General features: G+C 49.7%; 2 protein-coding genes across 2 annotated transcripts in view; both read right to left on the bottom strand.

The window, feature by feature from the left end:
• Positions 1-845: 845 nt before the first annotated feature.
• Positions 846-26,251, bottom strand: LOC135825832 (uncharacterized). The gene is made up of 5 exons (XM_065338463.1): positions 25,773-26,251; positions 19,884-20,142; positions 16,668-17,020; positions 15,417-15,926; positions 846-5,631 (listed from the first exon to the last, which is right to left on the bottom strand). The coding sequence occupies exons 1-5, from the start codon at positions 25,849-25,851 to the stop codon at positions 3,281-3,283; spliced, it is 3,552 nt and encodes a 1,183-aa protein (XP_065194535.1). The 5' UTR covers positions 25,852-26,251; the 3' UTR covers positions 846-3,280.
• LOC135825833 (uncharacterized) overlaps positions 24,129-26,964 on the bottom strand; it is a 109,134-nt gene continuing 106,298 nt past the window's right edge. Inside the window, exon 2 of the mRNA XM_065338464.1 lies at positions 24,129-24,178. The gene's annotated coding sequence lies outside the window, so the exon portion shown is untranslated. The remainder of the gene's footprint in view (positions 24,179-26,964) is intronic.

A 26,964-nucleotide genomic window follows, 5' to 3' on the forward strand; every position in this document is an offset into this window, starting at 1 on the left:
ATCGATTGGTATTTGTTGCCCTCACATGCAGGCATGGCTGAATAATGCATCATTTGCCTCTATGACAAATTTTGGCCTGCGATTTACTCAGTTGGCCGGTTGGTACCCAGCGACGAAATCAGCGAAAATTAGTTGATTTACAGTGGTTAAGATGGGGCGAGCCGCAGGAACTCGGATACCTTTCCTTCTCTGCTCTGATACTCCAAACACTACTGACCGAGTGAACACTACCGACCCATCAACGGGTTTGAGCACAGGTCACGATGATTACATTTTTGAAAACCGTCCCAGGGTGTTCCAACTCCGGTCGGTAGAAATCGCACATCCGCATCACCACACCCACCGGTTACATGAACATCAAAAGAGGAGGGTTTATCAACGTGTTCTGCATCTATGCCATCCAGCTCCCTGGCACTGGCCTCAACTCTGCATGTTCTGAATAACTTCATAGAACGACAAGGGCAATCAAGGCTGGTTGGTCGCTACTCTGACTTTCATGCTTTCGCAATCATCACGCAACAACTACATGTAATACTGAGCAACTAAAAAGTACTCGTGGCCGGTGAGGAAGGTATCTGTACAAACGTGTGAGGTGAGACCAATGCTCCTCTACAGATGTGTGGGGATTTTGTGTGCATAGACCAGAAATCAAGACGCAGACGGACTGATATCCTTGCCCATGCGGCAAAGAGTGCATCACACACACAAACACACACACACACACACACACACGCACACACACACACACGCACACACACACACACACACACACACACACACACTCGCACACACACTCGCACACACACACACACACACTCCTTCTCCTTCTATGAGACGCACTGTAATACCCAGTAAGCCTGGCTGACACTCTAGCTCAATTGCAATTAATACGAGTTAGTAAAAAGAGAGAGTTAAAAACCACGTTAAATAGCTGTTGAAACAACTTTGCCGAAAAGCTAAAATAAAATAAATTAAAATGATCTAAAACAATAATATATGAAGCTGGTAGTTGGTGACGTCAAAATGGGGCGCAGACAGCTCCAATTAGGCACCTCAAGTTCCACAGCGACAGGGCGGTAAGGTGCGCAGTGGACGCGTTCCCTGCCAGGACCACTGGCCACGTTTTAGGGAAGGCAAATGAAAAGCAACAGCGGATGGGACGATACATAGCACTACACATTTGGCATGGAGAAGAGAGAAAGGAAACGACAATGTACCCCTATTTTTGGCTATTGCTGAAAAAATACTTACGAATAGCGTAGTTACTAATTACGCACGCACGCACGCTCCACACACACATAGGTACCACGTGTACAGGCAGTGATGGGACATCTAGTTAAACAACACTACAGCAAAGAGAGTGCGTGGAGTGGTGGGTGCGTACAGGCAGTGATGGGACATGTAGTAAAACAACACTAGAGAAAAGAGAGTGAGTGGAGCGATGGGTGCGTACAGGCAGTGATGGGACATCTAGTTAAACAACACTAGAGAAAAGAGAGTGCATAGAGTGGTGGGTGCATTGCTGGTGGCTGTTGGCAAAAGATTCAACGCCACCGCTGGGGTGCTGTAGAAATGACTCCAAAGGGGTGTGAATAAATCCTGCTCCGAGAGTGCATATGCTGTGTTAAGTGCAAATAAATAGATACAGAGGGGGGGGAGAGAGAGAGAGAGAGAGAGAGAGAGAGAGAGAGAGAGAGAGAGAGAGAGAGAGAGAGATACAGAGAGAGAGAGATACAGAGAGAGAGATACGGAGAGAGAGAGAGAGAGAGAGAGAGAGAGAGAGAGAGAGAGAGAGAGAGAGAGAGAGAGAGAGTTGGACAGTGTGCGGTTGTTGTATTGTGACTTTAGATATGAGTAGCTAGCAACTGCCATAATAGAGTACTCCAAATATGCTCATAGGGAACAGCAAGTAGGACAATAAGCAGAAACCAGCACTACCGCACACAGACATGCACACACACACACACACACACAAACACACACACACGCACGCTAACAGCATCTAGTTAGAAAGACGATCTACTCTACAGGCGGCTAGACATGCGTTTGTCTCCGACGGCCAACGCACTTCACTAGCTATCGAAATACCAGGGGCGGAGAGAATACAAGATTTACACAGTATTTGTACTGGCAATGCCTTAAGCACAGGACATACAGCAGCGAAGACTCTAGAGGAAGAATTATGTTGAGCATCATGCAGACATGGAGGGTTAGTGTTCGTAGTCAGTGCAGGTACAGTTGCCGGGGATTGACCCAGCAGAAGATGGCCACTTCAGACAACCTGGTCTGGATGTGGCAGGAGAAACGCGTGTCGATTGGTACGAGTATGAGACATGGTCATGAGTCTGACCAGCTGGCAATGATGGACTGAAGCGGTCCGGTGGCTTGGGTCGAACGCAATTGCGATATCGACACGGTCCAGGTGTGGGATACGTTAACTTGCATCATTCACAGTGTTGATAAACACCGTGCGTGCGTGTGTGTGTGTGTGTGTGTGTGTGTGTGTGTGTGTGCGCGCGCGCGCATGTGCGCTCATTTGAAGGGGGACGTTTTCAGGTTGCTCATCCAGTTACGAAACTTACACAACAAGCATTCAAAGCAGGATATGTTCTGAGTCTGCTGACGGATGAAGCACCGGAGGCGTCAAGGCTGGAGAGGGTTGCCAGTTTGGCTACGGAAGCAGAAGGAAAGCCAAGAGACTTACACTTGAATACGAAATAGAGAGAGAGAGAGAGAGAGAGAGAGAGAGAATTATGGGATGAGTGCTTGAGGCAGCCAGCAAGCTTGCTGGCGATGTCTCGGAAGACGAATCTACGTGACTGCCCGCAGTCAGACTAGAGGCAAATTTCCGGGACATTCTCCGCAAGGTGCGGCGTGTAGTGGCACCACACCGGCCGGCATGAGAACTTGACAAATCTTTACTGGACACAGAAGCGTAGTCAAGTGTATGTAGATAGCGGGGACAGGCAGAGACAGTGAGTTGGAGGTGGGTTTCAGAACATGCGCACGCGATTTGCACTGGTATCCCTGCTAATCCTGCTGCCGCAGTGCAGCAGTTTCTGCGAATTTGACGCGGCAAGAGTAACCATAGCGATAAGGACAGGTAGGGCCGGGTGGCAGACGGGCAGCAGCATGGAGCGTTGATCAACCACTATGGAGCTGTGCGTGTGTTTGTCGTCTTTCCACTGCGGCACTTTGTGCACTGCACCAGACGTGTGTGCGGCCGATTTATCGTTACTCCTGGTGATTTGGGGGTGGATAATAGGGCTTGATTGTCTCTTCAATCAGCCTGAACGGGCCGGTCGTCATCTCCACAGTACGGCCGGTCAATGCTCAGTACTTCATTCATCAAGTCTGGCATCATCAATACACGAGTGTCGGCGGCGTCCCCCGAATCCTTGTGGGCATCCGGCAAGGTTCTTCCGACCATCGGACCTAGCTTGAGTCCGCTCGGCTTTGGCACTTTGGACCGCGGCGGTAGAGGCTGCTGGGTCTTTGTCCTCCGCGAGTTGGGATGCAGTCGCTTCATCGACGAAAGGTTCTGCGGAAGAGGTGGCCGCACAGCGGAGCCCTGAGTACATATCGTGGCACTGCGAGGCCGGAGGTGAACGTCAGCGTTGCCACTACCGGCCGCTGACCTTACTTTGCCGGGAGCTGGTGACGATAGCACTTCATCCAAGATCACGTCCTGCGGGTCATCAAGGAAATTCTGATCCGGTATCGAGGCCGGCAGCTCGGCGACGAGCGATTTTGCGTCCGGCGACGTTGGCTTGTCCATAATGGCGGGCATCAAAGAGGAGATCTTCTGGTAGCCGCCACTGCTCTCCGGCTCTCGGCAAACCGCCGCCGCCGCCCGTTGCAGCTTGATGAGGTCCGAGCTAGACCAGGTCTGGCGACGCCGCGTGGCCACAGAGCCAGCGGTGGCGCCGTCGTCTTCGCCGTTCCGATCCGTGTGCAGTACCTGGGCGTAATTGTTCAGGTTCTCTTCTTCCCGAACGCGAGCTGAAGAGAGCGACAAGGCACCGGCACCTGACGTCGTTGCTTGATCGCCCGTGGGCAGCGCCGGAGAGGCGGACTTGGACGGAGAGCGTAGGGCGCCCGTGGGCAGCGCCGGAGAGGCGGACTTGGACGGAGAGCGTAGGGGAGAGTGCAACAGACTAGCTTTGCCCCCACCGCCGACACGATCGGTCAGTTTGACGCTGTCCCAGATGTCGGAGGAGTCCTGCAGCGGAGAGAGCTCCGACAGGGTCTCCGGGATGGCCGTCAGCATCTCCGGCGCGGAGCTCTCCGCAGTGGAGCTGGACATGGAAAAACGTGCTTTGCTGGCTGCCTGTACGCTGGGCGCGCTGGACGAATCGACGCTGCCGGTACTGCTGCTGCCACCACTGGGCGCGGCGGAGGCCTGCATGAACGCCTTGCGACAATCCAGCGGGAACGAATAGCCGGCCTCGTCTCGAATCTGCTGTGCAATGCGGGCCCTGACGGACGAAGCACTCGACGATGCGGTTCCCTTGCCACCACCGCCGGCCTCCTGGAGTCTTGGTAGAATCAATTGGTCGGTGGGCGTTCCGGAATCACCTCTCTTGGCAGCTTGTTTGTCTGCGTCCTCACTGCCCGCTATGCTCTTGCAGAACTCAAGGCGTTGCTTCGTAAGCTGCTTGTCGGCAACAAGGTCGGCGGTCGGGTGTGCCGACGGTTCACCACTGGTGTGCGATCTGGACGGGATGATTGTCTGCTGCTGTTGCTGTTGCTGCAGCTGCTTTAGCTTCCTGGCGCTTGCTGCAGAATCCAGTGATGAGGGGACCCCCGGATCTCGCTGGGTCATGTTCACGCACGAGTTCTGGGCGTGCAGCACAAAGTAGCAGGGATCGTCCAGGCTTTCCCGGCCACCGGTCACGGTCGGGGTGAACGTGCCCCAGGACGGGGCCTTGAAGCCCTTGCGACAATCCGGCACCGTCATGTCCATCGTGGCGGCTATCTGCGCTAGCCACGGGCGCAGGCGGATGAAGCTTAGGCACTGTCGGTTTCTACATAGCATAATGGTGGGAGAAGAACAGCTGGGACACGATTGGCCATCGAGTACGTCTTGCGAGTCGGTCAGATCAGACACGCTGCCATCGCTCTCAAACTCATTCTCGTCGCCATTTCCGCTGGCCACCTTCTTCACACGGCAGTACGGCGACGCGTCCTTGAGCGGCTTACTGGCCTCCGGCTGGGACTCGTCCTGGAGACTGCTCCTGCGGAACAATCTGTTCGTTACCTTGCTGCCACTGTACACGTGCTGGTATGCCGTGTAGGCGCGCGTCCTGCCCGTGTGCTCGGCAATGGCGCGGCGCATACGGATGACGCGTCGCACCTCGGCCGTGTCTGAGCACGTTGTGGTGTCGCTTATGGACGAGTCCGTGTACTTGCCAGAGTCGTGCTGGCTGTCGGAGACACACTTCAGGCACGAGAACACGTCGACTGGTAGAGACTGCACCGAGGACGAGTACTGTAGCGAGAGCTCCCTCTTGGTCACCATGGCACGCAGGTCGCTGATGCGAGGCATTGACTTGCTCTCTTTAACTCCCAGCGGGGGCTTTGCGTGTGGAGAGACGGGACCCTCGTCCAGGGAGCTGCAGAACTGGAACACTGTGCAACAGTCAACAGAAACGTGCGCGCGCGCCCGCGCAGATGGGGACATGTACATGCATGCATCCACACAGAGAGACAGACAGACAAACAGACAAACAGACAGACAAACAGATAGACAAACAGATAGACAGACAGACAGACAGACACGAACACACATGAACACAGACGATTTGGACAAGTGAAATCAGGCTGATTTTCACGTCAACAAGCCGTACTACGTACACGGATTGCGCAGTGCACTGTACACTACACACTGCCGCATCAGACATGCATATGGAGCTGCACGTGCACTGCCTTCTGTGCTGGACCTGCAATATGCTTTCGCCCACCGGCGTTCACACGGAGGTGGGCTGGACAAGAGTGTTGACACAAGGCGCCTGGGTGAGCACATAGGTATGCGGGTCTTCACGGTGCCGTAAAGTACAGCGAGAGCGCTTCACCTCGACTTTACAGCCAGGGAAAGAGAAACACGGCATGGCAGAGTGCATGCAACTAAGTTTGCACAGTGTGCACGCCCAGTATACTCGTAATACGGTCACACCTACAGTGCATTTCGAAAGTCCAGACCTCTAGTTTCAAAAAACCGTTAGGCCAGCATCTATACCACATAATATCTGTGATCACTTTGTGTATAACCTTTTCGCAATTGGGCGTCTGTTATCCAATCACTTCGAAATTATATGAGCAATATTCCGAAAAAATTCTCGAAAATCTCAAACCAAATTGGAATTATTCGAAAACGTCTAGAGGTCTATAGTTTTGAAACGCACTATAGCATGTGTCATGACCCGAATTCGACTCGTCGTGAAAGCGACCACGCAATGAGATTCAGCAGCCAAAGCTGGGCTCCGAATTTTTCTAGAGTTCTGTAAGAACCATGACTTGTCCTGCGAAGGATTTGGCACTTTCGTTAGTTGACCAATCATGGCTTACAACTAGTGGCCTAGAGTCACAAGTGTTGTCGTACGTCGGCAACACCAAGTACAAGTCGTCAGCATTGTACTCACTACACTGTTGAGCTTGAGGGGACCCTGCTTAGTCCTGCAAGGGAGCTGCTACCTTTGTTAGTCGAGCAAGCAAGGCCCCTCTTCTCGCGTCGTACGACGTAAAGGGTCCTGCAAGTGCTTCGCGCACTGCGGACTCCGTTATCCCTTTTTTGGGAGAGGTCACGGCTTGACCGTGAAGCACCTACGGGGCAATGAGAGGGAAGAGCCTACGGGCAGGAGATAAAGGGTGACCATCAATCAAGGCAGCGTACGAAGGCGGCGTGCTCTGACTGCAGCAACTTCCGACAGCGTACTCCAGGCCCCGTGGCACGAAGAGCCTCGAAGGTCAATAATATTAGCAATACTATCATGTAATGTGGGTGAGCGAGCTCCCCGGAACCATACTAAATATTTACTACTAATTATTATAATTATACTATAGCAAAATCGCATAAAAGCCGCCTTCTCCAATGAATAAAGTATCTTTGATCGTTCCCCTTCAATCTTCGACTACCTTGTGTGAGCCGGAAAACAGGCGAGCCACTTATCTGCTTGAGTCGACTATATTGGTTGACGACCTGGTGCCACTAGATGGATCACCGGCCATGACATGTGGTGCTGTGACCAGGATCAAGCGATAATGCTAAAACATTGTCAAGTGTGTTCCCTTCTTGAACAGAATCGAGAATGGCGGACAAACAGCTAAAGCGTGGCCCACCCGAGGCGCGACTCCCACGACATGCCGCGCATCAGCAAGACCTGATCGTGGCCTTGCAGGCGGGTGCCTCAGCATTGGAGGCCTTGCATCGGCATTCGCAGGCCCAGAAGCTCCGGGCTACTGCAGGCGGGCTGACGTCCATCTTGATGGCATTGAAGAAATTCTCTTCAGCAATCGAAGAGGGCCCGAGGGGCCTCCCCGAAACGGCAAAAACCCGCAAAGGCGGCACCGCCTCGTAATCGTGCAAATGCAGATGCAGTCACTGCAGTCCGAGACGCCGCAAAGGCCGAACGCGAACGCCTGACGGCAACCACCGACGCGGCAGTCGACGACGCCGCCAGCTTGGCCTCGGCCGAAGCCGAGATGTTATCGTAAGTAACTTGAAAGATGGCCCTAGAGGCGAACTTGAACAAACTTGTGTTTTGTGTGTCAAAGCATGAGGGTTGATATTGGACTAGTGGTATAAACTAGCTCCAAGGACTGCATGTACAAGGTAGTCAAACGAGGACGCACCCCAGCATGCTGCGTAGATCCACACCCCTGCGCTCTTGAGTCAGGAATGGGAGAAATCACACTAGAAGTAAGTTGTACTCATAGTCTGACTAAAAAACAGCGTAGCCTGGCCAGATGCGGTCAGCAGGAACGACGGTTCAGGAAGCTTCTACGGGAAGTGAATAAGGGGCGACTCGTCACACCTGAGCGGTACTCGAGGACCAGTAGACCCTCCACGGTCACTTGGGTTGGCAACATTGCACGGTGTACTACTGACCCAGTGACTGGCGACAGTCCGCATTTAGATTGTGTGCGCAGGCGCTGCGCAGGCCGCGCCACGGTGCCGAAAGCGAACTGGCGCTGACACGTCAGCGGCCCAGGGATAAAAGAGACCGATGTGGGGCTAGGAAATCATTCCACCTTCGGGTCTGCCTAAGAAGCTTAAACAGCCTCTCCTTCAAGCTTTGCTTGCCTCTCGTGCTTATTAGCATTTGTAACTTGCAATCAATTGCAACTAACATGGCTCAAAACCGACCTGCGGCTGGTGCCCATGTCGCTGCTGCAGCTAACACTGCTGGAGGAGCACCGAATGCTCCAAATGCAAGGCCTTCCGTCATGCCGGAGGCTTATACAGGCCAAGGTGATTGGTTGGAGTACCTCGAGTATTTCAACCTTTGTGCCGCGGTAAATCAATGGAACGATGCGCAGCGCGCACAATTTTTGGCAGTCCGTCTTCGCGACGGGGCACAACAATTTCTGGGCTCTGTCCCAGCTGCAAGGAGAGCCGTTTGGGCCGACCTGGTGGCGGGCCTCACGGACCGTTTTGCTCCGGCAGGCGCAGCACGCCAGTATAAAGCACAATTTCATACCCGCCGGCGGCGTGCGAATGAGGACTTCGGCACCTTGCGTGACGAATTGCACAAACTGGTGGGCCGGGCGTACCCAACCATGCAACCTGCCTTGCAGGACGAACTGGTCCGAGATCAGTTCCTAGATGCCGTAACCCCAGAAAGGTTGCGTATACGGTTGCACGAAAATGCACCGCAGACGGTCCAGGCGGCTGTCGAACTGGCTACCCACCTAGAGAGGGCATGGGAGCGCGATGAGGTCGACAAAACCAGTCGTCTATTACAGACGGGTGACACAGACCGGTTACAACTAGTCACCACAGCTGTAGAACCAAAGCCACCCACTCATAGCAGGGTATATTCTAGGACGAATTTCCAACCGGTTACGGTCCAATGAAGAGTCGGTCCCCCCCCGGAATTTTTTTAAAAATACAACCCAAATATGGCACTCGACAGCAATTTGACGCGTTTGACCATTCACAGCTCCATTCACCCACAGAAAAGTACAGGCAGTTGGAACTGATTTGTAACTTTTCAACCGGTCGCCAACAATTTCAACCGGTCGAAAACCGGTTGGGGCGGTTCTAGAAAATTCCCTGCATAGCGAAGTCTCTGACTTAGCTAAGATGGTGGCACAGCTTACCACTAAGGTAGAACACCGTATGGGTGCTCGGGGTCAACCTCGGAGCGGACTAAACCACCCCATCGTGTGTTGGCATTGTGGCCAACCGGGCCATGTCAAGCACCACTGCCCTCGGTGGGTAGCTGAAAACGCACGGGCTGTAGGTCCGCCTAGAGCTAGGGGTAACCCTCATACCGGGCACCGATTTTCGGGAAACGGACAGTGACCGGGGAGGCAGACCACCTCAACGGTCACCGTGATTCTGGTCGCGATCCAGACTGGGTGTTGGAACCATCGACGTCCACACCCTGTGATGGTCCGTCAACCGACGGGTACGATGCTAGTTCTGAAGTGATCGCAGACCTTAGTCGGGCTGGGGGAAATCAGGGAGGAATGTTGATCGAAGGTGAAGTTAATAGCTGGCCTATTCCAATGCTAGTAGATACTAGCTCTGCTGTAAGTCTCATATCAGAAGACTTGTTCTGCGAACTAGGGTATCAGCACGCTGACCTAGAATCACCAGACATAGGTGTGAATTTTCGTGGTGCCGACGGTACACACTTGGAACGTTTGTGGGACTGTAGTCTTAAACCTGGGCACCCAGGCAGCTTCGTGCTTGCACGGGATGCGAGTTGTACGAGGACTTCGCTACCAATGTTTAATTGGACGCGACGTACTTGCGCAAATCCCCTGCGAGATCCCTTCGGATGGTGGAGCACTGCATTTTAAAGCTTCTAAAGCTGACGTCGTTCCGCCAAGCCATGATGGTGACGGCAAACGAGAGCACGTTCTTCGCTTGCGGAGGCGTGAAGTGATACCCCCATTTTCGGAGGTGACGGTTAACGCCGTGCTAGACAAGTCGGAAGGGTTGCCGACCTGTGCCTTGACGATACCGGATGGGTGTTTCCAAGGAATGAATGATGTCATGATGGCGCATGCGCTAGTGAGCCCTACGGTGGATGGTGTTCCCGTACGGGTGTTGAATTACTCTGACGAGGCAGTGGCTCTAGAGAGGGCAATGCAGATTGGTCGGTTAGGACACTCTGGCTGATGGCCAGAGGGAGGAATCAGTTCAGGTAGCTGAGACGGAAGACTCCCTCGGGGTCTGGAAGCAGTTGCGTATTGGCGCAAGACGTCCGGTTGTGGACCCCCGGAAAGGTTGGAAGAGTACGGACTCGACCATGGAACCTTTGAAGTTGGATGGGTTGGACCCGATCCTGGAGCCTGGCAGGTTGGACGAGCTGGACTCGATTCTTCTGCATGTGTGGAGCTCGCATTCGCTCGAAGGTAAACTGAGTACGGATTGACCGCACAGTGTGCAATGTGCATACAGGGTACGCGTCCACGGAAGTAGGTGGTGGTGGGGTGAGCGCTCGTGATGCTTGAAACGTGGTTGATTTGTTAGCAGGGGCTCTGGGAAAAGGTGCAGTTCCCCATGATGCCGCGATTTCCCTTTCAAATGCCAAGATTCTCATCACATGGCCAGACTATCACTGGGCTATTCACGTACACTCTTACCTCGGTCATCCGTACCCCCAAGTTACGGGCACTTCGGTCTACCGGGCACCCTTTGGGCGAGTTCAAGTGGTAATAGAGAGGTTCCGCATAACGTAATTACGTCAGTAAAAAACGTAGTCGATCTACGGAAAGTCTTACGTAAACTGCATGCGCATCTGTGTTCCGCCATACGGAGTTTTCAAATCACGTAGCTGCCCTTGGCAACTCCGAAAGTGGCAGTGTACGACCAGATCGACCTGGGGAGAGAGTCATAAATTTGTACCCCAATCCACTTACGGACCAGCTACGTTATCAGAGCCCTATCTACGTACTCTACGTAGACAACTTTCCGTAAGTGGAGTGCAAACTCGCGAATTCACGGGTTTTTCCCGCCCACTAACGTAAAGTTGCTCAACTTTACGTAGTGCGGAACCTCTCTAATATCACTACTCTTTTGTCACTATTAAATATTTTGTGGAAATAGTGACGTCATAATGCTATATCCATGGCCTTTCCCCCATCGAAATGTACTGTAAAGCAATAAACGTTTGCGGCGCGCAAAGTTTGCGTTTTCAAGAATTGTGCCGGTTCACGACGAGAAACTTTCGCGATTTAATCTCTTCAATTGGATCCTGTACAGTCAAAAATCAATGCACAGAGCAGGCTGCGGTGATTTATATTCGCGAATGTGTGATGGTGGCGAAAATAGCGAAATTTAATCTCTAGCGAACATTTCTCACTGTACAGTATGTGATTCGGAGTTACGGAGATTTCAAAGTTACGGGCAGTGCCCGGTCCTGGACAAACGAGGTACAGTGTACTTGCATGCGCACTGCATGGATATACACACTGTCCTGTCTAGGCGGTTTCCAGGACAGCTGGCAGGGCCAGGGTCACTGGGCCAAGTGTGTGCAGATCACATTATGGAGAGTTCGTACAACAAACGACTAAACAACAAATGTGTACCAGATGCACATATCTGTGTGTGTGTGTGTGTGTGTGTGTGTGTGTGTGTGTGTGTGTGTGTGTGTGTGTGTGTGTGTGCGTGTGTGTGTGACAGGCCTACCCTCGTTAGTACGACATTGGTTAGGCTGGCATCACACTACGTAGCTATATTCTCTGACTCCCGTCTACGTCGACGGTGAAAAATCCAAAACGGGTGGTCCTATCATCACACAGGCACAGTTCTTGACCCGTACACGTGATCACGTTTTCAAGTGTAGAAATTTGAAAATTCAAATGCACCGACAAGGTCGCCCGGTTAAAAGACTGGGAGAGATACACACGTTCACCCGTTTTAATTCAAAATAGTTGTAACCCCAGGGCTGCCACTTGCTCCGATTTTTGATCACCTGTCGGACAAACGGACCGATTTTGTTCCCAAAGAGGGACAACCGATTATTTTATTTTGAGCGCTTTTTAGTCCAGTTGGCCATTCGGCGCTTCCAGGTCGCGTTTGGCCGGTCATTGTACAATATGTAGCTGTAAAAATGCATGCGTACTTGCATGTGTGTGGACAGCTAAAAATGTGTTCTGGGGCCCCAACAGCAAGCCATTTTCCTAAAAAAAATTCACCGGGGGACACCCCCGACCCCCTTCACATTTTTCTCCCTCCAAGTGTGGCAGCCCTGTAACCCCCATCCTCTCTTCCTACCACGTCTACGTTTCCTCAGCTCCCGTTTTCACCCCGTACATGGATCATCATGACAACCGACCAAAAACTCCCAACGTGGACGTAGACAAAGCGCTTTGTACCATGGTGTGATGTCAGCCTAAGATCCACGTATGAAATGAAAACGGGAGCAGTGGAAACGGGAAAGGTAGACATGGTAGGGAGAGAGAGACAAAGAGGGGGGGGGGGGGGTGTATACAACTTGTTTGGATGACCTTGTGTATCGCCCCCAGTCTTTTTCCAAGCGACTATGAACGTGCGTTTGAATTTTCAAATTTCTCCAAAAAAACGTGACCGCGTGTACAGGTCAAGAACTGTGCCTGTTTGAGGACACGACCACCCGTTTTGGATTTTTCTACGCAGACTTAGACGTAAACGGGAGTCAGAGAACGAAGTGTGATGACGACCTTACAGGACACTTCATTATTAGCCATCGTTCAAAATCCACTGACGTCTGAAATGTGTACATTCACGTCCGGATAGTGGATAATACTCGTTATAAGACAAACAATTTGAAACCTGGAGCCGCTTGAATGTACAGTCAAACCTCGTTAGTACGAACTTCAAGGGACTGAGCAAGTAAGTCTGTCTTATCTGGATTTCTTCTTATCCAAATCTGACCAAAAATTGATACAGTCAGACCTCGCTTAACCGCACACATCTGTTTTCCACAAAAACATCCGGATAGGCGAGGTAACCGGATAACTGAACACACATACTGAATATGCATGTGGCATGTCAAAAGCAGTGACATCATACATACATGTAGACAGGTCCTATGCAGTACAATTAGCGTGCCCAGTATGTAAAACAAGCCAGAAAAATGACAAGTGGTGCTGTCCGCACACACCCAGCAGGTCAAGGACCTCATTTGCTTGTACAACTCCCTGACACTAGCTTCTGCAAGCGCCAGCCAGCCACATGCAACCGGATACGACGAAGCATTTTGTACACATTTTAACCAGTTTGTACGCAAAATCATGCACCGGTATGCGGATCGCGAGGTCCGGTTATGTTGTATGCATAACATATGCTGCACATCGATAACCAGCGATTTTCTTCCGGATGGCGAGGGATCCGGATAAACGAGGACCGGATAAACGAGGACCGGATAAACGAGGTCTGACTGTATACATTATCATATGGGCTGTTTTTTCTCTGTGAAATTGCATGCTGGGGCACATGTAAAGCATTCATAGCGTAACCTCGCAACAGGTACAATGTAAGTACAATGTGCAAATGAATTCATGACGGCATGTCCTCCGATCCGCCGTGTAACACGCTGCCAATTCGTTTTTCCTGTACAAGAGGCCTCGACTATCGAAAAAAATACAGCCAGCGTACACAAGGGGACCGAAAGTTCGTACTACGCGCTGATTTCGTTCAAATCACGGTTGAAAATAGTTCGTCTTCGCGAAAGTTCGCCGTACAGGAGTTCGTCATAAACGAATAATTTTGACTTAATTTGATGTCTGGCCAACCATGGATTGGCCCTAGTTCGTACTAATGGAAAAGTTCGCCTTATCAGTGTTTATCCTAAAGAGGTTTGACCGTGAGTCGCAATTTCTTACACTAAACCTCAAAGGCAAGGACAGTGGGATGCGACTCACAATTGTGTTCAACTTCTTACCTTTTTGAATCCATAAGAACAATTTGGCTCGGGCCTGAAATCATTAAAAATCATCGTTCACTTTAGACGCAGGGCATGATCGATTGGGCGAATCCTGAGCAAGTGCACTCCGCATGAGCGTGATCGTTTGGCAGAATCTGGAGTAGGTGTGCTTGGAGTGCAATCCGACCACACCAGCCCCCACACCGGGTGTGTGGCTGGAGTGGAAATAGACTTTGGCATATTTTGGACAGCAGCTTTCACAGAATCTTTGTACGATATGCGTGCATTTTACGTACTACACCCTTGCTATGTTCGATTGGGCCAGCGTTGCTCGGACCACACCGGCTGCTCGCACTCAATCCAGATTCGCCAATCGGTGACACCCTCAGTTAGAGACTGAGTTTTCAGCATCCGTAGGAACACCACCGGCCTGCAAAGATCAAAGGCGCAGATGCCGTCCCTCAATCAGTTACGGCAAGAGTAGATAAACAAGAGTGTGCAACTGCCTGCACAACCTCTATGCTGTGCTGCGACGGCAGAACTTCACATCACGTGACATGGTTCAAAAGGTTATGCTGGCAAACAGTGCAAAGTGACCACAAGAGAGTTGTACCCAAAGCTGGGCTGCGTACAACCCAGTATCTATCATGCACTAGAGTGCACGGGTTCATCACGTGATGTGAAGTTCTGCCGTCGCAGACCCCATAGCTGGAGTTGCACACTCTTGTTTATCTACTCTTGGTTACGGTAAGTCAACAAATATTCGGCGCATATTTATTTTCAGCTATTTTCGGCCTGACTCGGGCCGAAAATTTATTGCAGCCGAATATTTGTTTTGCAAGTATCAGTGTTACAGTGCATACAGTCAGCAGCAGTACAGGCCGAAAAATGGTTGCAGCGAAAATGTGTTTTAACCCTGGGAGGCCGAAATTTGAATGGGCCGAAATTTTCCGACTTACAGTACAAAAAATATTTAAAAAAATTTCACGGTTCGCGTGAGACTCGGCTGGAAGCCGAGTTTTCGCATCCGTAGGAACGCCACCACCCTCTAGGGTCAAGGCGCAGATACAGCGCCTAAAATGCATACAGTCAGCAGCAGTACAGGCCGAAAGTTTGTTGCAGCCAAAATGTGTTTTAGCCCTGGGAGGCCGAAATTTGAATGGTCCGAAAATGTCCGACTTACAGTATAAAATAAAATAAATCACGGTTCGCGCCGAGTTTTCGCATCCGTAGGAACGCCACCACCCTCTAGTGTCGAGGCGCAGATGCAGCGCCTAAATTGTGGGAGGTGAGAGACTTACAGTATAATCAGGTAAATACGGTTGCCACACTTACCATCACCACCGTCACTGCCGGTCACTGTACCACCTGTTCCCGGCGCGGTCGTGTAGAATCCAGAGCCGCTGTGGTCGGTGTCGGTCGACGGCTGCTCGCTGATCTTGACGTGCTGGAGCGGCGGTACGTTAGGACTGGCTGTGCGCAGCGGCGGAGTCGTCGACGGCTTGACCAGCACGGGGCTGCACGGGTGAGACTTGCCGGTGGCGCTGCTGCCTGAACTGACGCTGCTCGGCGTTATGGTGATGTTGGATGTCTTGACGACGCCGGAGTAGATTGGCTGTGCGTTGGAGCTGTTGTTGGCGGCGGTGGAGGCAGGAGAGGACAGGGGTGGGGTGGTCGGCCTCGCCGAGCTCGGCGGCACAACAATGCTAGTGATGTTGGGCGGCGCAGTGGTCTTGGTCGCCCCCAACAAAGGTCCCACTCGCATCAAGATGTTACCCTGATCACCGACGCTGCCGTCCAGGATACCCGACGAAGACACAACTGACTCTAGACGATTGCCGCTTTCTGCACATCGCAGGCACACACAACACAGTCGGGAGAATGAGAAGGTGATAATGAGGCAACAATGAAAACAAAGAGTCTTGGCGTTGCAACCCAGAGCTGCAGTATCCCTCCTAGCTCTAGCATAGCAACGGTAGCGGGTGGTTAAACACTCACCCACATACAGGTGTGGGTGCAGAAGTCACAGCAGGGAGATAAGCGCCAGCAACAACAACAGCAAAACCAACATCCACACGATGACCACCACCAACAACTACCAACACCATCATCTTGAACAAAAACTACAACAGCAGCAGCAGCAGCAGCAGCAACAACAACAACAACAACAACAACAACAACAACAACAACAACAACAACAACAACAACAACAACAACAACAACAACAACAACAACAACAACAACAACAACAACAACAACAACAACAACAACAGTAACTCTTTTCCCTTATTGGCCATAGGCCATCGTGAGAATAAAAGATTTCAAAAACAACAACAACAACAACAACAACAACAACAACAACAACAACAACAACAACAACAACAACAACAACAACAACAACAACAACAACAGCAACAGCAACAGCAACAGCAACAACAGCACCGACACCACAACCACCACCAGCAGCAGCAACAACAACAATAGCACCACCGACACCACCGACACCACCAACACCACCACCACCACCATCAGCAGTACCTGCAGCAGCGGAAACTGAGTGCAAATAGAGAAAAGGAAAGAACTTACCTGAAGAGAGCAGGCCACTGTGTTTCTTGGAGCATTTGCCCGACACGGTGCGGAGCTCCTCGGTCATTCTTGTGTTGACCGAGCTCTCCATGATGGAGTCCTTATCCACCGACGGTGAGTTCTCATACAGATATGTATCTCCGGCTTCAGAGCCAGTCTTTGTACTGGGAATGTAGCTGCTGTTATTGCCAGTGCTGTGCAGCGTCGAGCCCCTAGGCAGGTAGGTTCGAGACTCGTCGCCGCGGAAAATGCGCGAGCTCTCGCTGCTGCGCTGTCCAGCGGCCACCGACTTCTGTGAGATGAACGCCTGCAGGTCCGCCTGAATGCTGCTGCGTCCCTGACAATGAGAACACCTGGACAGACAGAGTAAGGGGTCGTCGCAAAAGTGTTTTTGTCGTCCCTGAAACGAACATGATTCATTCGGGGGGGGGGGGGGGGGGGTGCGAGCCAAAATCGCAAGTCGACCGGCACTGTACATATGACATGCACATGCATGCGATTTTCGTCGTCCAGCATAGCAAGCTGTGTTCGTTTTAGAGGGAGGGGAGGGAGGGGGTCCGAGTACGAAATGAACGATGTTCGTTTCAGGGACGACAGCAAACGTTTGCGACGACCCCTGATATGCACACACCGCATGCATACAGGCACACATTTGCTAAAGAGTCTGGGTTGGAGGAAAGCAAATCAGCACACGAAACACAGAAGCCATAATTATAGTTTCGACTAGGCCTTTCAAGTTTCGTACCATCACTTTTCAAGTCGAATTGCTACGTTGTGAATCGCCATTGTATTCGACTAGAAACGTAATGGTACGAAAGGCCTAGTCGAAACGATATGGCTTCTGTGCTTCGTGCGCTCACATTTGCTATACACCAGCGCTCAGTGGTTAGAGCATCCCTGGCCTCGTCAGGCGAAATTACTGTCCGTCGGCGACACGCATTTTTCACAAAAATTTGCGTTTCACCTGCGGGGAGGGTATGCGTGTACTCGAGTCTTATCCTGAGCATGTTTTTTTCTTCTTTTTTTCAGCTCCATTATCTGTATTTTTCATTGCAAAGCTGTCCTCAATTGTTGTGTTCGTTGTTCAAACGAAGTGGACATTCAGTCATGAAGGCAGAGGACATAGGAGCCTGATTGGAGTTTCTCGTGGCATAGGACGGCCACACAGAGACACTTTGGGATTTTCTGAATACAAAATACCGTACGCACGATGCTGACATCAATTTGTGTGATATCAAATTGTTTGTGATCTACCACATCGAGCAGAACGGGATCCAAACACAAGCTTACCGACGGTTAGGCTGCCGACCTGACTGGACAAATGATCCCTGGCTTCACCAGACGCCAGAAGTCGGACACCATGTCCTTTGCCGCGACGTCCATCTCCAAAAAGAACTCCATCTTCGTCGTGAAAAGGCTTGAAATACTCAATATTCAACCGAGATTCGCGGTCTCACCCTTTCTCAGATCGGATCATTTTTTGTTGTAGCAGTTGCAGGGCAGATCCCCGCCACTACTTCAACAGAAGGTGGCTCCAAAGCATGCCTGGAACAAGCCATATCGAGGTTGCAAGCCACCCCTCTCAGCACTTTTTCTGAAGAATTTTCGAAATTTCAATGGTGGAAGATATACTATGAAGAGAATTTCAAAAAGTATGTTTCGCGGAGCGATCGCTCAACCTACGTCATTCAAACTTTGCAGGATGGTTCAGACGTACATGCTAGGCATGGAACCACAGAAGATGATATCATAGCTGACACACAGAGTCACACACACAGCAGATTCGTGTGCACAGATACTAAATTAGTGGACATCGTCATCTTCTCTCCGCTTATCTCAAATGTACTATGACGTGCTATTTCGCCTGACGTGTAGTGAAGGTCCCTGGTGGCGAGTCAGTGACAGTCATTTTTCCTTCTTCAGACTCTTCCGCCCGTTCAACACCGTCACTCGACTAAGATATGTACACATCTAGACGCGCACATGTGCATACCACACCCATCCACACTCACACACGCATTCGCACCCACCCCACGACAAAACAAACGGCGCAACTGTCCTCCTCATCCATGTTGGCATTTCTCTCTTTACATCTGTCGGAATGTCGATAACTCACCAGTGCCGGTTCCAGGTACCGTAATTCCCCGATTATAGGTCACACCTTTTTGCACTAAACTCTCGGGGAAAAGAAGGGGATGCGATTTACAATCGAATGTGGCATCCTGTTTATGTGAATATAGTATACTGCAGGAATATGGCTCAAGACTGAAAGTGAGATGTGACTCATAACCGGAGAGACACGGTAGTATCATGAGCACTTGTGCAAACGCGTGCAGCAGCTAGAAAACGCATGTGCAGCAATTCTTTATAGTACCAGCAAAAGTACATACCGTATTTTACCGGTTATAAGTCGACCCCGGTTATAGGTCGACCCCCCGTATCCGGAGGTCTTAATTATGTTTTTAAAGTGTTTGCCCAACGAAGCACTGCTAACCGCTCCCTGCTACTAACACATGAACAAATCACATAAACACTCCTCATTGGATTCTGAAACATCCAAATCCTTGAAAAAGGCAAATAAACTTGGCAAAAATGCATACACATGGTGCACTCGTGTATTCAGTGCAGGTCATTTTTGGAAGATACCGATAATTCCCGGTTATAACTATATAAGTCGAATCCCGGTTGTAAGTCGACCCCCACCTTTTCTCCTGCTATTTTCAGTCGTAAAAGGTCGACTTATAACCGGAAAAATACGGTGCCACCAAGAGTGTGCAACTGCGTGCACAACCTCTACGCACATCAGGGTTTCCACTATTTTTAATAACAGTATCTTGCTTGCTGGTCACTGCACAAGCCTATGAGCAAATGTGCGCACCGCCTGTACCCACCATCATGCACAGAATATGCTTATGATAATGTGGTATCTCGTCACCTGTGCTATTGAAAAGAGCTGAAAATTATGATCTCGGTCAGGGACTCAGAAGCATTTGCATGTATGCCTTACAGCTCAAAGGAGTAACATTTTTGGCAAATTGCCGGCAAAGTACTCGAAACACAAAGTGCAGAACGTTTTAAACGAGAAAGAGAAAGAGGCCTAGTTCGAATCCAAACTGGCCCTCTTTCGCTTTTGCCTTGCAGGTTATACAGCCACACCGGCCCAACTGCACAACTGCACAGAAAACAGCTGACAAAAGTCACAAAACTGCCACTCACATCTGATTCAGGGTTTTGCAGGGCTGCCGTCGCCTGGAGCAGAAGATGGCGCCGCCGCTGATGAGAATGTTCACGCAGCACAGGACAACAAGCGACGGCAGCAGACCAAGATTGGACATGTCCAAGGACTGCGGCGGTGAAGAAGTGGTGACCGGAGTCTCGCAGGTTATTGGCGAGACGTCCGGTTCTCGAGAGGCGGACGCAGGCGACGGTTCGATTGCAGTTGGTGCATTCCTCGCTTGCGGTTCGGGAGTACTGGCTGCATGGGAGAGACATGAACACCAAGACATCAGGGGTGTTGGACAAGCTACTGTAAAAGCAGAAATTTCCGGTGGTGTAACATTTTCGGCATTCCCCCAAATGAGCGGCTCGGTGGAGGAAAGTTTCGGTAAACCCGTTTTCCAGGTACTAGTTAGTGTACTCGTACCGAAATTTTCCGTGCGTTTTATTTTCGGTCAAAATTTCGGCACCGAAGTTATCGAAAAAAGTTCTGCTCTTACAGTACGGTCACTACGGTACTGACCGTATCCACTCGTTGCCCCGGGTTCCTTGGGAGTCAACAAAAGCAACTGATTTGGGGTCCAGGTTTCGAAAAATTTCAGAAGAGCCGACCTGAGCCCACGAGTAAATTGTACTTCAGGTGGCTGACAGTGCCACCCAAGCGCGTGCGCCGGTGCCCTTCAAGGGAGGGGGGGGGTCCGGGGGGCCTGCCCGGGAAAAATTTCAAAAAATGAAGCAAAATCCTGCATTTTGAGAGAAAAAAGGGGGTTCCGGGCACCCAGGAACCCATACGGGGCACGCGCCTGCCACCCTAGTTGCATCCTCCACCCGTCACCACCACATGCTCGTACGCGAGGCAATGCACAAAGCATAAAACACACCAGCGCAGCGACCATCAGCCTTGTACTATACCGGTTATAAATCGACCTTTTATGACCAAAAATGAGTTAAAAGATGGGGCAGTCGACTTACAACAGCCACTATTGATCACGTTGATATCGAACTAGTAAATCGAGGCCCCAAGTATTGGGGTCCACTTATCACCGGGGTTGACTAACAGCCGGTAAAGCACGGTATTCTGCACGTTCTGGTGACTGCCCCTCTGTGACTCACTCCAGGCCGTCAACATGCTGCACGTGTGTGCACGCGTGTGTGTGGCATGGTGAAATTCAACAAAATACTCATTCGTGATAAGTTCTCCAGCTTGATTTCGAAAGGCGCACACGAGTGGACGCACTAAAAATGCATCAAAATGCACACACGTAGCAAGAAGGAGTGCGCAAACATGTTTGCTGCATTTCCACATGATGTGGCTTGGGTTCAATGGATTTAGCATTGTAGCTATGGCGGTTGCCATGGGCGCTCCAGTCGTTCTCATTGGTAAGCCAGCACCTGCCGAAATATTCTTTTTTGAAGAGTTTGACTAAACAACCTGTATGTCTCCTGTAGACCAGAGTACGCCTGAAGCCAGTGCCTGTAGCGCAACATGTACAAGCATCTACTGTACAGACCCTGGCCATGGTGTATCAAAGCCTGGCATGATAACATGTTTGACGATGACAGCAGGTTACAAGGCGGAATACACACCATGTGGAAAACAGCGTTCCTGAACGGTGTTCCTGATCAATGGGTTTATGGTTGCAGTCAGGAACACTGTTTTGACATGCTGTCGTCGTAAAGGCCGATTCATACTTCATTTCCCTTACGCGAAATAGTTGAGCTCAGATCAACTTTTTCGCGACGCGACGCGTTTCCCGTAACCCGGGTAGTCGGCGGGTACCCGTCTGTTTAGCCGCTGATCCGTCAGCAAACGAGTACCCGATTGTCGTGTAGGATTGTAGGGTACAGTATTAGAAGCTTGCTTGTACAGTCGTACAGTTCAGTGCACAGTTTTGAGTGTGTTTTTGCTTGTTCAATACTGCTACATAGCAATCTAACAATACATGTATATATCACGGTATCCATTATACAATGTAGCTACGACAATTTTGACTGTTAGCATGTAGCGCCGTGGGTGTGCACACCGTGCTTGTCGCGGTGTAGTGTACTTGCATGACTTCGCCTATCCTCCTGGCACGAAATCCGGTAGGATACAGTAGTAACTGCCGCCCGAAAATCTCTCTCCTTTTAGAATGCCTGTAAGAGACACGTTGCGCTTACGGTCACAAGCAAATGCAACGTTTTTGGAAAAAGGTATGGCGGATAAAGGGTACCCGATAACCCGCCCGTTTAGCCAGATACCCGTTTGTTACCTTAAAGGGTAACCGTTTCACCCCTAGTTCTCGAGGTTCGCGGTTTCTCGTAAAATAGAGTGTACTGGTACAGTGCATTTTTCGACATGATTTCGTGGTATCTCCTCAGGCTACGCGCCTGGGATTCCAGATCGCAAACTTTTCCCGCTATACAGTATTACGAAGCCAATGTGAGGTGAAAATGTGCATTATGCGACCTCTGTCCGCCGAATATTTTCTGCGGATTACTCAAAACAGCCGAACAGTGCGACCTTTTCTCAAAATTTCCATCAGAGTTCACTGTTTTTTGTTGGCAATTCAGCACCTGGAAAATACCTAATACGCGATAATTATGTGATCTGACTCGGGAAATCCCCGCCGAAATGCGCCCGATTAATATAATACGTGGTGGCCCTTCTGTAGAGCTCTGCAGATAACATGGGGAGAGGCCAGATATGCAATTATGCATGCGGGCGCGTAAACTAAAAAGCACCAGGAGGGCATGCGAGCAGAATTGTGCAGACCTCCATTATGGCTTTCGGTCTTTCGTCTTGTGTATGGAGTGCACTACAACTCGCAAATCACAATCATGTGTACTGGTATTCTCGGTTCTGTATGCATCAGGGAGTCGTACTCAAACTAGGGAGGTGACACGGCACAGAAATCCGTGTCACAGGGGTTGACTCGCACCCGTGACCCCTCGTTGTTGTTTTTGGAATAGTTCAGTCCAGTCCAGTCCGAAAGGTCATACTCGGATCGACTCGCCTTCTGTACTTCACCTCCAAGCGTGCAGCATGGGTGTCTAGTTTTTGAAATTATTGAGGCAGCACATTTCGTTTACGCCCATCACTCGCCAGTATTCTTTGAAAGACTACCAGCAATTTGTTTACCTCCTGCCATGTCCGAACTACTTGATAGCAGTGATGGCAACAGCAGCAGTTATGAGACAGCGTGTAGTGTTACGGTAACTGTTCAGAACTGTTCAGAGTCGTATCCTAGGTTAATCCGAATACTAAAAATTGACCCAAATTGCACATAACACGAAGCTGGTTTTTGAAAATTGTAAGTCGTGTATCTGCCCCATTTCTTCTTTATGACTTGCACAATACACCAGTCTTCCTAAACAACACATTTCTAGCAGGGGTTAAGTACCATATAAGAGAAGTACAGCCAGTGATATTAAGGACGTTTAGCAATGCGAAAGTTCGAAAGAAAATTCGAGGCTGGGAATGAGTACAGAAAAAAAGCTCGAAACTTCGAAAACTTGGACGCGAAGTTGCAGTGATTTGCGAAAGTAACTTTCTCTTTTCTCGGTACGCATTTGACTACAGGGAGTAGTAATTTTACAGCCCCTGCTTGAGACTGAGCTGCATATACGGTACGGTACGAGGTGAATTGCTATTTCTGGACATTGTACATTTCTGGACATTTCGAGTAAAATAATTTTTCGTCGCGTGTAGAGTCAAGTCAGTCAGGTTGATGAAGTTTTTTCTTGCCGTAGTTGACAGCTGGGTTGTTGTAGTTTCTCCTCGTGTCGATGCCTTGTTCATAGCCTTTGTTTGTGAGGCATTTCAACGAGTTTTGTGGTACTATGTCGCATGAGAATTTTGAATTTTGAGTAAAATAAGAAGTAATGGACGAATCGTTGGCTTCCCCATGTGCACTCCACTTCAGACGCTGTATAGTCTGGGACCTGTTGGCTGGAAGTGTGAAGAGGCCAACTGCAGTCCAGCAATAGAAAAAATAACAAAAATGGTGCAGTATAGGATGCCTTTTGACGCTATTTTACTTTCATGTCCAGAATTCCATACACTGAAATTTAGGCCAAAAAATTGGCCTGTCGAAAACGTCCTGCTATAAAGTCTCTGGGATCACAGCATGAGCAATTGTCACATATTTGGAAAGATGAAGGATTAGGCCATACAATAGATACAAAAAGATATGAAAAATGTGAAACACACAGCCTGTGGGGCTCTATTTTATTTTCATGTCCAGAAATTGCTATTCACCTCGTACTACAAGATTCAAATAACTTCGAGAAAAAGTCATTTCGCATTGCTAAACCTCACAAGTTTTCTTTTTCGAAACAGATTTTCGCGAAATATCACCACCACAAAAAGTTCGAATTTTCGCATTGCTAAACGTCCTTATTGTCATGTTGAAATACTACAATTTTGACACAAATTACACATAAGTTGACATAACACGAAGCCAGGTTTTGAAAAATGTAAGTCGTATATCTGCCCCATTTCTTCTTTATGACTTGCACAATGGTCCAGTCCGCCTAAATAACACATTTATAGCAGGGGTTATGTACCATATTAGAGAAGTACAGCCAATGATATTGTCATGTCTAAATATTACAATTTTGACACAAATTAGACATAACACGAAGCTGGTTTTTGAAAATTGTAAGTCGTGTATCTGCCCCATTTCTTCTTTATGACTTGCACAATACACCAGTCTTCCTAAACAACACATTTCTAGCAGGGGTTAAGTACCATACAAGAGAGCTACATTGTACATCTAGTCATACTGTCATAAACAGCCAGCATTTTTCCTGCAGCTGTCACACCACCATCATCATTATTTCCAGGGAAATCCTCTTACATTGTCAGCTCCTACGTCGTTAGATACAATGTAGGGGGCTGTAGGACCGGCTCGTCAAAAATAGAGAACCTGAACAAGCGTGCTCGGGACGTCTCAGCAATCGTAGTATGCTTGAGCACTCCTATAAAAACTTGATCAATGGCAAAATCGTTCCCCACAGAAAAATCATACTTTGCGGGTCTTGCGTTGCACGCTTGGAGGTGAAGTACAGAAGGCGAGTCGATCCAAGTATGACCTTTCGGACTGGACTGGACTGAACTATTCCAAAAATAACAACGAGGGGTCACGGGTGCGAGTCAACCCCTGTGACACGGATTTCTGTGCCGTGTCACCTCCCTAGTTTGAGTACGACTCCCTGGTATGCATATAATACGTTTGTTCATGGTGTTTAGTGGCCCCGTCATACAGAAGCCACACAACAACAGCAAACAGAAAGCACTGTCCATGCCTCCAGGTTGATTTGACTGTGTGCCATGCTGGTCCAGTGCAACTCTGAGTGCGCCACTCATGGGATCGGTTTTCACTTGTCACCGCGCTATGCCACTGCAGCACAAAGGATGTCGAAGCAAGTGCTAATAAGGATGCTTGATAAGGCAGACTAAGACAATCAATCGACGTTGCACTCCGGCCCAGCCGGAGGTTTTGGGGCGAATAATGAAAGTCAACAATTCACTGAAAATCAAACGCCTATTCTAGACGCCGTGGCCGTCGAGTAATTTTACGAATGCACAGACTGGACTTCGGGCTTTTGAGTAGCCATCCGTCCTCAACTCGAAGGGACGCATAACCGTTCAAAGAGCGTGGCCCGCAACTGCGCCGAAAATATGATTCAGCAGTTGGAAACTTTGAACTTCCGATCCCTTGGTTGTAAAGCGTTCGATGGTCTGATTAGCCCAGTCCGCATATGCACCATGCTACAAGCTCGTTGCTTGCCAATAGCGAAGATGGTTACTTTCGCCAAAATAGGGGACTTCACACTGGCATTTGATGTCCACCTTTTTTTAGACTTGGAGCTCCACACACGAAGTTCGTTCAAGCAAGCACTCACCGTTGACTGAAGAAAGCCCAGAGGCAAGGCAACAAGTCACCAGCACACATGCCCAGAGTTCAAGGACAACTCCTGCCATTGCTCATCTCTCTCTTCTCAGTCTGTTCTTGCTCGTCTCCTATTTACCCTAGCTCAAACCTGTGTCAAAGTATTCAAATCGTCCCTAATGCTACGGAAACAGCACCAGGGTTAGGCGATATCTGCATCCATCCAGCAACAAATCCTGCATTCGCCACTTGTTTCCTGGCCTGCCAAATCCTCCAGCACCGACTACAGTAAGATAGCGACTATTTTATCAAAAGCTGTATGCATACATCTGTCCAGACCTAACTCAAAGCCGCCTGCTCCGCCGTCCTCTCCAGCTCACGAAGCACGGGCTGCACTCGTCGAGACCAACACTGTGTATTTCGGGAGAGAAACTAAACCGAAAGACTCGACTGGACTGCAAACAAGTTTAGGTCGCACCACATACACCTTCCTACAACTCTCGAAGTTGTGTTCCGTACACACGACATGATCTACTCACCTCGCCGTATAAATAATTAATTTATTTTTATGACTGCTGTAGCGCTAGGACATGGCGCACGTGGGGATTCTGTACGGTGTACGCAAGTACTCAATTTATGTACTGAGCAACGCCGTGCACCACGTGCTAAAATGGAGGCACGTATGCCATATTTTGCATGGCTGATTCGATCTTTTTGGATTTGATTGTCCAGTTCGTTCAAACCCATCTTCCTTCTGCCGTGTGAGAGGAAGAGTTTGCGGGAACCTTCAAATTTCAACCACCTCCACAGCTCTAAAAGCTAAGCTGCTTGGAAAGGTTAGGAGAATCTCCTGAGATTTTGAGAGGACACGTGAAACCAAGAGTCCATAAACACTCTTGGTGTAGCTAATATACCAGTAAAATGTTTATTCGGGTGCGTTGTGGCAGTTCTTATATTTGGCGATCTATTTCAGAAAATTCTCTTTGAAGACGAAACAGGAAGAAAATTGAGAACCGATCAAATATTTTCAGAAAACGAAAGTCTCCTCTCCACTTCCCAACCTCATCCAGTGATGAACATTATATGCCTGTAGTATTCCTTGCTAAATATGTTACCACAACTCAACAGTAGCTCAGTAATGCCATGTTTGAAAATGGATCCGCACTATTGATCTCCAGCTGACTATCATTTCCAGTCCATACACA

The sequence above is a fragment of the Sycon ciliatum genome, chromosome 10, assembly GCF_964019385.1.
Source record: "Sycon ciliatum chromosome 10, ocSycCili1.1, whole genome shotgun sequence".
Taxonomy (NCBI): Eukaryota; Metazoa; Porifera; class Calcarea; order Leucosolenida; family Sycettidae; genus Sycon; species Sycon ciliatum.

Bases quoted from the DNA above. Each gene is read 5' to 3' on its own strand.
- LOC135825832 (XM_065338463.1), bottom strand. From the start codon at position 25,851: ATGGCAGGAGTTGTCCTTGAACTCTGGGCATGTGTGCTGGTGACTTGT. The intron at 20,143-25,772 runs GTGAGTGCTTGC...TCTCCCATGCAG, and splicing joins TGGGCTTTCTTCAGTCAACG to CCAGTACTCCCGAACCGCAA. The intron at 5,632-15,416 runs GTAAGTGTGGCA...ACTGTTGCACAG, and splicing joins CGGCAGTGACGGTGGTGATG to TGTTCCAGTTCTGCAGCTCC.